The 10,783-nt window shown below is 38.7% G+C and overlaps 2 protein-coding genes and 1 non-coding gene across 3 annotated transcripts; 1 reads left to right on the top strand and 2 right to left on the bottom strand.

Moving 5' to 3' along the window:
* Positions 1-1,039: 1,039 nt before the first annotated feature.
* Positions 1,040-1,441, bottom strand: LOC145130641 (uncharacterized). The gene has a single exon (XM_079065412.1). The coding sequence runs from the start codon at positions 1,439-1,441 to the stop codon at positions 1,040-1,042; it is 402 nt and encodes a 133-aa protein (XP_078921538.1).
* A 3,292-nt stretch (positions 1,442-4,733) lies between these two features.
* LOC145130640 (uncharacterized) lies at positions 4,734-6,341 on the bottom strand. The gene is made up of 2 exons (XM_079065411.1): positions 5,517-6,341; positions 4,734-5,465 (listed from the first exon to the last, which is right to left on the bottom strand). The coding sequence occupies exons 1-2, from the start codon at positions 6,339-6,341 to the stop codon at positions 4,734-4,736; spliced, it is 1,557 nt and encodes a 518-aa protein (XP_078921537.1).
* Positions 5,875-5,981, top strand: LOC145135322 (small nucleolar RNA R71). Its single transcript, XR_013719784.1, has one exon. It is a non-coding gene; the product is annotated as a small nucleolar RNA R71 (small nucleolar RNA).
* Positions 6,342-10,783: the final 4,442 nt, after the last annotated feature.

The following is a 10,783-nucleotide window of genomic DNA, read 5'->3' as shown; positions in this document are numbered from 1 at the left end:
ATATCTCCTTTCGTTTTAGTGTTTCCAGCCTGTTTTTCGCACGGGCGAGTGAAGATTTGGAAATTATTTGTGGAAAATTCAGCCATGGGATGTCCCCGTAACCGCCTCCTCTCGAGCTTTGTCCATGCCTAGGCATGCTTTCTGCAAAACAAAATGAAGAATACCACAAACAAAACACAGAGAAATTAAAAATGTCAAAAAAAATTGGGCATCTGTAACCTGGACTCGCCGAGTAGACGTCCTACTCGGCGAGTAGTATGAACTGTGCAAGTCCACTCTGATTCGGGCGAAATTAACCGTCCAAACACAAAAATTAGTCCAGGGGTTTGTTTCGGTATGTCTATTAAGCATAGATTTACAAGAAATTCTGTCTAAAACTACCTAATTTGTCCGGAAAATCAAAACCCTAGGATTGGAGTAAACCCCAAAATTCGGTTTTTTCATGGATTAAAGCCACAAATATACCCAAGACATGAACTTTGATAAGATTAAGTAGAAAAAACGTTACCTTTTTGGTTGAAGATGCAAGAAATTGAAGAAATTGAAGATGAAGACTTGAGAGAAGAAATGCTCGTCGAGCAGCTGGTGGCTGCGTATGCAATTGTGTTTTACCAATTAGGGTTAAAACCCCTTATTTACAGAATGTAAATAATTTTTTTTTCGGGTAAATACGTGGACTCTCCGAGTAGATATTCCTACTCGCCGAGTAGATATTCCTACTCGCCGAGTAGATATGTGAATCTGCGTTTTCTCGGGAATTTCCAAATGGACTCGTCGAGTAGATACATAGACTCGACGAGTTTTTCGTTCTGTTTGATAAAAAATTTAGTTTTTAAATTTTATGCCACCAACCCCACACTTGAACATTGCTTGCCCTCAAGCAATCATTCTAATCATAAAAGAAGATTGATAATAGCAGATCTAAAGAAAAATGAAAGTAAAAGGAAAAAGAAAGGTAAAAAGAAAGCAAACTCTAAACTCGGGTTGCCTCCCGGAAGCGCTTCTTTTTAAAGAGTCGTTAACTGGACTCCTTCCCGCTTTACGTTTCTGTAATTTCTTCCAAATGCAGCCCTTCTTCAAGTACTTCTTCTTTTGGGATTCCTTCTTCATATGTCTTCACCCTATGCCCATTAACCTTGAAAGGGGTTCCATCTCTTGATATAAGCTCAATAGGTCCATGTGGAAAAACTTGTTTTACCAAAAAAGGACCATCCCACCGTGTCTTCAGCTTGCCCGGAAAAAGCTTTAACCTCGAATTGAAGAGTAAAACCTTTTGTCCTTCATGAAAGTCCTTATTACCCTTTAGTCTTTTGTCATGCCAATTCTTGATCTTCTCTGTGTATATCAAGTAATTGGTGTAGGCCTCATTTCTAAGCTCTTCAAGGGCATTCATTTGCATCAACCAGTTGGTACGAAGTTCAACCAACTCAAAATTACACATCTTTAAAGCCCAATAAGCTTTATGCTATATTTTAACCAGCAAATGACAATTCTTTCCATAAACTAGCCTATATGGTGTAGTACCAATAGGTGTTTTGAAAGCTATTCGAAAGGCCCAAAGTGCATCATCAAGTTTATCCGACCATTCCTTTCGATTTCGTCCAACCGATCTCTCCAAAATCCTTTTTAATGCCCGATTTGTCACTTCAGTTTGCCCACTTGTTTGTGGATGATAAGATGTGGAAAACCTATGATGTACCCCATATCTTTTCAACACTTTGGCTAATTGATCATTTGCAAAGTGAGTGCCCCGGTCACTAATAAGAGGTTTAGTAACTCCAAATCTTGAGAATAGCTTTTTTAGAAATCGCACCACCACCCAAGCATCATTAGTAGGTAATGCTTGTGCCTCCGCCCACTTAGATACGTATTCGACCCCCACCAAGATATATTTATTCTCTTTTGACATTGGGAAAGGTCCCATAAAGTCAATCCCCCAAACATCAAATATTTCACAAACTTGAATATTATGTTGGAGCATCTCATTTCGGGATGATATGTTCCCTGCTTTCTGGGATGAATCACATTGCTTGACATATTGAGCAACATCTTTAAAAATTGTGGGCCAATAAAACCCAATATCAAAAATCTTTTTAGCCGTGTAATGTGCTCCATGATGTCCCGCAGTGGGCCCGCTATGGCAGTGTTCCAAGATTTCCCGACCTTCTTTCCTGAATACACATCTTCTTATCATTCTTTCTGCGCAGCTTCGGAAAAGGTATGGCTCGTCCCAAAAGTAGTACTTGATTTCTGAAAAGAATTTCTTCTTTTGTTGGTGGGTTAAATCTTTTGGAATGTATTCAATAGCTAAGTAATTAGCTATATCCGCAAACCATGGCACCTCTGCTGCTATTCCTAAAAGATACTCATCGGGAAAATCATCTCCAATCTTGTTTTCTTCCAACTCCTCCAAATGCGGGTTTTCTAATCTTGACAAATGGTCGACAGCTACATTTTCCATTCCCTTTTTATCGCGTATTTCAATGTCAAACTCTTGTAAAAGTAAAATCCAATGTATCAATCTCGGTTTTGCATCTTGTTTAGCAAATAGATACTTTAAAGCGAAATGGTCGGTAAAGACAATAGTCTTGGACAAGACTAAATATGGCCGGAACTTGTCAAAAGCATATACCACCGCTAGCAACTCCTTCTCGGTAGTAGTGTAGTTCTCTTGAGTTGGGTTCAAAGTTTTGCTTGCATAGTAGATAGGTTGAAAATGTTTATCAACCCTTTGCCCTAAAACTGCTCCCACCGCATAATCACTAGCATCACACATTAGCTCGAAAGGAAGATTCCAATTTGGGGCTATCATGATAGGAGTAGTGGTTAATCTTTCCTTTAATAAATGAAATGCTTCATAACATTCTTTAGAGAAATCAAATGGAGCATCCTTCAAGAGTAGTTGAGTCAAAGGCCTTGTGATCTTCGAGAAGTCTTTAATGAAGCGACGATAAAATCCTGCATGGCCAAGAAAACTCCTCACCCCTTTTACATTTGTTGGAGGGGGTAATTTGGCTATTGTGTCAACTTTTTCTCTATCCACTTCTATCCATTTCCTTGAAACTTTGTGGCCCAACACAATTCCTTCTTTTACCATGAAGTGGCACTTTTCCCAATTAAGTACAAGGTTGGTCTTCTCACATCTAGCTAGCATCAAATCTGAATTAGATAAGCAATCTTCCAAGGATGACCCAAAAACCGAGAAGTCATCCATAAAGACCTCCATGAATTTATCGATCATGTCATGAAAGATGGCCATCATGCACCTTTGGAATGTAGCCGGTGCATTGCATAATCCAAAAGGCATGCGCCTATATGCGAATGTTCCACTTGGGCACGTAAAAGTGGTCTTCTCTTGATCTTGTGGGTCAATTGGAATTTGAAAATACCTCAAAAAGCCATCGAGAAAACAATAATATAGATGACCAGAAAGCCTTTCTAGCATTTGATCGATAAATAGAAACGGGAAGTGATCCTTACATGTGGCATCATTTAGTTTTCTGTAGTCGATGCAAACACGCCACCCGGTTACTGTTCTTGTCGGAATTAATTCGTTGTCTTCCTTAGTAACCACCGTCATTCCTCCCTTCTTTGGTACCACTTGCACCGGACTTACCCATGGGCTATCAGAGATCAAATAAATGATACCCACATCTAATAATTTAACCACCTCCTTTTTTACAACTTCTTGCATGTTTGGGTTAAGTCTTCTTTGGCGTTGAACTATAGGTTTGGCTCCTTCTTCTAAGTTAATTTTATGAGAACAATAAGCTGGACTAATTCCCTTGATATCGGTGATCTTCCATGCTATGGCACCTTGCCTCTTCCTTAGCACCTCCAAAAGGCTTTCTTTTTCATGTTTGGCTAGATCAGCAGCTATAATTACTGGTTTTTATTCCCCATCTTCAAGAAATGCATACTCCAAGTGATTAGGTAGAGCCTTGAGTTCAGATTTTGTGTTCTGAATGCTGAACACATCGAGTCCAGTGAGGGGACTCGTCGAGCCCTGGTTGAAATTCGTGATTGATCGGGTTTCTTCGAATGGACTCGTCGAGTCGGTCTAGGCTACTCGGCGAGTCGGGTGCTCTGTACTTCTGATCAGATAATTATATTCAGCTTCCTCGAGCAATCTCTCTATTTCCAGCAGGTCTCTTTCAGCATCAAATTCTTCTTCAAGAATGACGGTGGACTTGTTTGGCTCATCTTCATTCCATTCCTCCATTAACTCTTCCAACATATCAATAGAGAATGTCGTGTCATCACTATTCCTTGCATGCTTCATAGCTTGATCAACCCCAAAAGTAACTGATTCGTCTCCCACTCGAAGAGTAAGTTTAGAATCTCGCATGTCGACTATAGCACTCGCGGTGTTTAGGAAAGGTCTTCCAAGTATGATCGAGACTTGAGGGTCTGCTTCCATATCTAATACTATGAAATCCGCAGGGAACACAAACTTATCAACTTTAACCAATAGATCTTCGCATATTCCCCTTGGGAATATGACCGTTTTATTTGCTAGGTGAATTGCCATCCGAATTGGCCTTGGCTCCGGATGATCTAATTTCTTGAACACTTGCCCCTGAATCAGCCAATGCATAAATGGTAGCTAAGTTTCCGAATTGACAAGGCAAGGTTAAGCTTCCCGGATCACCTTTCTTCTTAGGTATTTTGTTCAACATGGCAGCTGAACATTTCTCATTTAGGACCACTTTCTTCACCTCTTCCATCTGTTATCAATTAGTTAGAAGCTCCTTGAGGAATTTGGCATATTTAGGCATTTGTGCAACCGCCTCTATGAATGGCATATTAATTTGAAGAGCTTTTATGTGTTCCAGAAACTTCTGGTAGTCAACATCATTATTTTCTTGTCTAGCTCGAGCTGGAAATGGCAGTGGAGGCTGATATGGCTTGACAGGAGGCTTGTTTTTCTGTTCAGGTGGGGGACCCGTCGAGTCCCTAACTTCGACTCGACGATTCGGGTCGGGAATTTGTGATTCTTCATATTCTGCTTCTTCCTCTTGAACCAACTTAGGATCTTCTTGCTGAATGGGGGCCATAGGAGTTATAATCTTCTCATTCCTAGTTGTCACGATATTTATATGTGCACCTTTTGGGTTACTTTCGATATTACTAGGAAGTCCACCCGGTCGTCTCTCGTTCACTTGTTGTGCAAGTTGGCCCAGCTCCTTTTCTATGTTGAGAATATATGCTTCCTGATTCCTAAGCAGAGCTTGTTGATCTTTCATCATAACTTGGTGTTCTCTCAACATATTTTGTTGATATTTGATTGCAACATCAGTATCATTATGTCTTTTCTCAGACGCGGCCACGAATCTTGTAAGCATGTCTTCTAAATCTGATTTCTTTTCATACACCGGCTCCTCCTTTTGATAAAAGCCTCTATCTTTTTGCTTATATTTTTCCTCCCTTGTCTTTTTGTACTCATCATATGGTATCCATTCTTTCTTGGGTTTTCACCAATTGTCATCATACCTATCACTACTTGAATAGCACACTTGCACTTTTCTGTTCCCGTTCTCATCTAGGTCACAATCTTTAGTAAGGTGGGGCCCTCTATAATTTTCACATCCCACTCTAATGGCATGGATGGATTGGTCCATCTTAGTCATCCTTCGGTCCATGCTTTCCAATTTTGCTATCATTGCTGCCATGTCATCCGTAATAGAATTCACCGCCCCTTGAGTTAAGTCATTCCTTGGGTTGTGATATTCTCTAGAGTGCTTAGAGAATTCTTCAATTAGAGCCTTTATCACTGGGGGTGGTTTCATTGTGAGTGGTCCTTGCGAGTCAAGGAGTTGCCTGGTTGTCACATTTACTCCATCATAGAAAATGGAGACTTCTTGTTGGCTGTTTAGATCGTGATGTGGGAAATTTCTTAGTAAAACCTTGTATCTTTCCCATGCTTCATAAAGTGACTCTCCAGCTTGTTGTTCAAAATTGGCAATGACTTTCTTCAATTTGGTTATCTTTGATGGAGGGAAAAATTGGTCTATAAATTCTTCTTTCATTTTATTCCAAGTAGTGATGGATCCTGGAGGGAGTGATTTCATCCAATCTTTCGCGGCTCCCTTGAATGTGACTGCTAGCATACGTAGCAAAACAGTGTCGCAAGCCACATTAGGGACATTGAAGTAGTCGGATATGTCATTGACCTCGTCAAGATGCTTGTATGCGTCTTCATGATACTTCCCGTAGAATGGGATTTCCTTAAGTTGAGCAAGTATGTGGCCCTTAAGTTCAAAGGTGGCAGTTGCGGGAATCGCGGGTTGTACGAGTCCCGAGTCGGTGTCGTCACACATCCTTTTCTTCCATTCACCCATGGGAACTTCATCGATGTTAGCCATGGTGTTAGCTAGTTCTCCCTCTATGTCGCTTCCATCTTCAGCTTCTCTTTCTTCCTTTTCGGATTCGTACACGATATCCTCCTTCTTCGGGTCTTCGTCCGCCTCTGAAAAGATGCTGGATTATCCCACTTTCTTGCCCTTTTTCTTACTAAAAACAGATTTGAGATTCTTCAACGGCGAATTCTTCGATATTGCGGTTTCTCCTACGGTTTTGCCTTTGTTTTTCCTCAAAGTTGCTTCCGGGTCTTCAAGTGGTGGAATCAAAGGTGTACCTCCTCCTCTGGTCATAAACGACTGCAATCAAAACAGAAAATACGCGTAAAAAGAACAAAAATAAACTAAAAACAAAATTTTGTGTTCAGTGATGAACTCGTCGAGTAGCTTCGACTGAACTCGACGAGTACAGAGCTAAAACAGAAATAAATTAACCAAAAATTCTAAAAACATAAAAAATTAAAACTTATCCTAATAACTAATTTACTAAAGCAGTAACTTTGTGCAAGATGGATCTCACACAAAGGATCGATAATAGTAGAAATTAGAATTAATTTTTGAACCGCTCCCCTGCAACAGCGCCAAAAACTTGATGTGTATAAAAATGCACTGGTTTTAGTCCTACTTTTAAGTTGTAATTTTAACACACAAAGGCATTGAACCTGTCTTTTAGTGGTATAGTTGAGCAAGTAGGGTATCGAACTCGAGGAACAGAAATTAAACTAATAACTAGAATTAACAAATCAAGTAATAAAAGTAAAAGGTTTTCTCTAGTTTTACAAGACTAGAAACTTTAACACACTAACTAACACGCAAATTAAGTAACTAATAAGCTAAAAACAAGTAAAAACTAACCAAATTCAGTAATAAAGAGGTTTCTGTTTAGGTTCGATTCGTTTACTCCTATGGTTGATTTATGACAAGTGCAATGGATTAATTGTTATTGGTTAGTGACTAAGGTGATTAGATTCACATTCGCTATTAACAATCCTTAGGAAACAAATTATCTTAAGTAGTGATCAAGTGTTTAAACTAATGAATTTCCTAGTTTAATTATTCGGATTAAATAAGACTTGTAATTAGTTAATCAAATTAATAATTCAATTAACCTCTTGTTGATGGTTTATCACACAAGCTCACACATTAATTTACCCATTCTCTAGTTAACCCTAGTTTCACATTCACTATTCCTAGGCACATAACAATGTTTTCACATAAATCACATGAGGTAAGCAATTAAGAGATGTTCATGCAGCTTAATTACTTGTCAATTAACTGAAAATAGTTATGGTTAATGCATAAGGTTCTTTAACAAGCTTAATTTAACAAAATTCACCAATAAACAATTAATCCTAACATAAATCAATCCATAGTTATAAACTCATCTACCCTAAATAGAAACTATAAAATTTAGCTCATAATTACAGTAGATAGCAATCCAAAAACGAAGTCTAACAATGCAACCATAGTGTAATTCAAGAATAAAGTGAAAAGTAAACTTATGTTGCCTTGAATCTCCTTGGAATTGAAGATTAGGGTTTCTCTCACGATTTCCAGAGCTGCAGATGCCTTCTTGGTCGTCAAGTAATTCTCCCAAAAATTCTAGAGAGCCTCAATTCGGGAATGTGACTTCTATTTATAGTTTTCAGAAAACAGGGTCTACTCGTCGAGTAGATAACCGACTCGCCGAGTCCCCTCTGTAGAGTCCGTATACGGTAAGGACTTTGTGTTTTGATTCGCGAACATTCATGGGCACTCGTCGAGTAGACGTCCAAACTCACCGATTCCTTCATGATTTGACTCTTTTTCTTTAGATCTTTAATTTCCGAGCTTCCGATCGCATCTCCTGCTTCCGAGCATATCTTTTGGACTGAAAATACAATTTAAGCTTAATTAAGTACCTTTTGTCCATAAATTGCAATAAATTAGCCAATAAATAACAAAAATCTATACTAAATATATAGCTAAATATGCACATATCAAAACGTTAAGTTAATTCTTGAATCATTTCCCTGATGAAAGCCATAAAATGTTTGTCTAAAGGATGTTGGGTTTTGAGCATTCTAACACTCCTATGGTGTACATGCAACCCTAGAAACCTTGGATCTATGTTTTCTTTAAATACATGCAAATTTGATTTTCCAAGGTTTACTTTCTATCTAGCATGTTATAGGGAACTTGTAATACAAAACTCAAGTAGAATAACATACCTTTTAGTAGCTTGGATTCCTTGATGACTTTGTGAGCCTAGCACCCCAAATGTGATGCCTCAAATGCTTCACACAACACCACAATTCTTGGAATAACCTTGAGAGAAGTTCACTATACTCAAAAATCGGCTAGCCCTCTTACTTGCTTGTGGTAGTCCGATTTTGCTAGACAAGGAGTCTTTATATAGTTGTGACACAAGTAGGGTTACACCATGTAAACCCTAATTGTCATGGCTTTCCATATTCCATGATCCATGGGTTTGTAACCCCCATGGACTATCCATGGAGCACCTTATGGGTTTTAATCCAATCCATACAAACCATGGATCATTAGCCCACTATACAATAATAGATTATTTACACAATCAACCCCATATATTTAATTAGTCTCTTTTTGATCACTTAATTAATTCAAGATTAATTCTTTGATCAATACGAATTAAATAATATTATTAATATATTAGTACTTATAATATATTAATAAACCTTAAGTGTCCTTTCTCTCATTTTGGTCTATCCAAGTATTGCAATGCCATGCAACCCAAATGGACCATGCCGGGTCGGGTCAAGTACATACCAAATATAGTTATGTACTTAGACACTATATCCAAAAAAGGATGCACATCATACTTGGCATTTGTAATCGATGAAAAGAAGGAGAATAAGAAAATACAAAGAATACCAGTGGTGTGTGACTATCCGAAAGTCTTTCCCGAAGATCTTCTTGGATTTCCCCCTGATAGACAAGTAGAGTTTTGAATAGACTTGTTTCCAATATCAACACCAATAGCGAAAGCACCATACCGATTAGCACCGACGGAGATGAAGGAGCTTATGATGCATCTTCATGAGTTGTTGGACAATGGTTTCATTAGACCTAGTTCAACACCCTGGGGAGCTCTAGTGTTATTCGTGAAGAAGAAAGATGGAAGCATGAGGATGTACATAGACTACAGAGAGTTGAACAAGGCAACGGTGAAAAACAAGTATCCATTGCCAAGGATTGGTGACCAGTTCGATCAGCTGCAAGGTTCGAGCTATTTCTCAAAGATCGATCTTATGTCAGGATATCATCAGCTGAAGGTGCGAGAGCAACATATTGAGAAAACCGCATTCAGAACAAGATACGGACACTATGAGTTCTTAGTTATGTCATTTGGACTAACCAATGCTCCAACAACATTCATGGATTTGATTAAAAGGGTTTGTAAACCATTCCTCGATAAATTCGTGATAGTGTTCATAGATGACATTCTGATTTACTCAAAGATCCAGCAGGAGCATGGCAAGCATCTGTAAGAAGTGTTTGAAGTTTTGAAGAAGGAGAAGTTGTATGCAAAGTTCTCTAAATGTGATTTTTGGATTCGAGAAGTACAATTCTTGGGTCATTTGGTTAACCAAGAGGGAATAATAGTTGACCCATCAAAGATTGAAGTTGTGATGAAATGGGAACGACCAAAAAGTCCCACGAAGATTCGATGCTTTCTGGGATTAGTTGGATATTACCGAAGGTTTATCTAAGGCTTCTCTTCGATAGCTACTCCATTGACAGCTTTGACCCATAAAGGAGCTATATACACATGGAGTGAGAAACATAAAGAGTCATTTGAGAAACTAAAGAAGAAGTTGTGTGAAGCACCAATTCTTTCTTTACCTGACGGAGTTGAAGACTTCGCAGTTTATAGCGCTGCATCTGGAGTTGGGTTAGGTTGTGTTCTCACCCAAAGAGATAAAGTGATAGCATATGCATCTCGACAATTGAAAGAGCACGAAAAGAACTACCCCACTCATGATCTGGAGTTGGCAGCGGTAGTATTTTCATTAAAGATATCGAGGCATTATCTTTATGGCACAAAGTGCAAACTTTTCACTGATCATAAGAGTCTCCAATATCTATTTAATCGGAAGGAATTGAATATGAGACAACGATGTTGGCTAAAGTTACTTAAAGATTACGACTATGAGATCTTTACCATCCTGGTAAAGCAAATATTGTAGCTGATGCTCTAAGTCGAAAGGTAAACTTGGAAAGAAAAAGGCCAAGAGCGTTAAAAATTGAAGTTGTCTCAACGATTGTGGAAAACATCAAGAAAGCTCAGGAACAAGCTTTAGAGAAAAATGACCGAAAGGAAGAACATTTAGTTAATACGTTGGTGTTCGGTACAAACAGTCAATGATTGAAGGTATTCCAAGATATGATTTGGGTGCCTAAGA

This window comes from Lactuca virosa, chromosome 8 (assembly GCF_052849685.1).
Source record: "Lactuca virosa cultivar CGN04683 chromosome 8, Lactuca_virosa_CGN04683_v6, whole genome shotgun sequence".
Taxonomy (NCBI): Eukaryota; Viridiplantae; Streptophyta; class Magnoliopsida; order Asterales; family Asteraceae; genus Lactuca; species Lactuca virosa.
The sequence above is the reverse complement of the archived record's forward strand: the minus strand, read 5'-3'. Positions and strand labels throughout refer to the sequence as shown.

What these genes read in the sequence shown, in the direction of transcription:
- LOC145130641 (XM_079065412.1), bottom strand. Translation starts at nt 1,441, where the DNA reads ATGTGTAATTTTGAGTTGGTTGAACTTCGTACCAACTGGTTGATGCAA.
- LOC145130640 (XM_079065411.1), bottom strand. Translation starts at nt 6,341, where the DNA reads ATGGGTGAATGGAAGAAAAGGATGTGTGACGACACCGACTCGGGACTC. An exon ending in ACGGGAACAGAAAAGTGCAA is followed by an intron (nt 5,466 to 5,516) that starts GTGTGCTATTCA and finishes TGAAAACCCAAG; the next exon opens with AAAGAATGGATACCATATGA.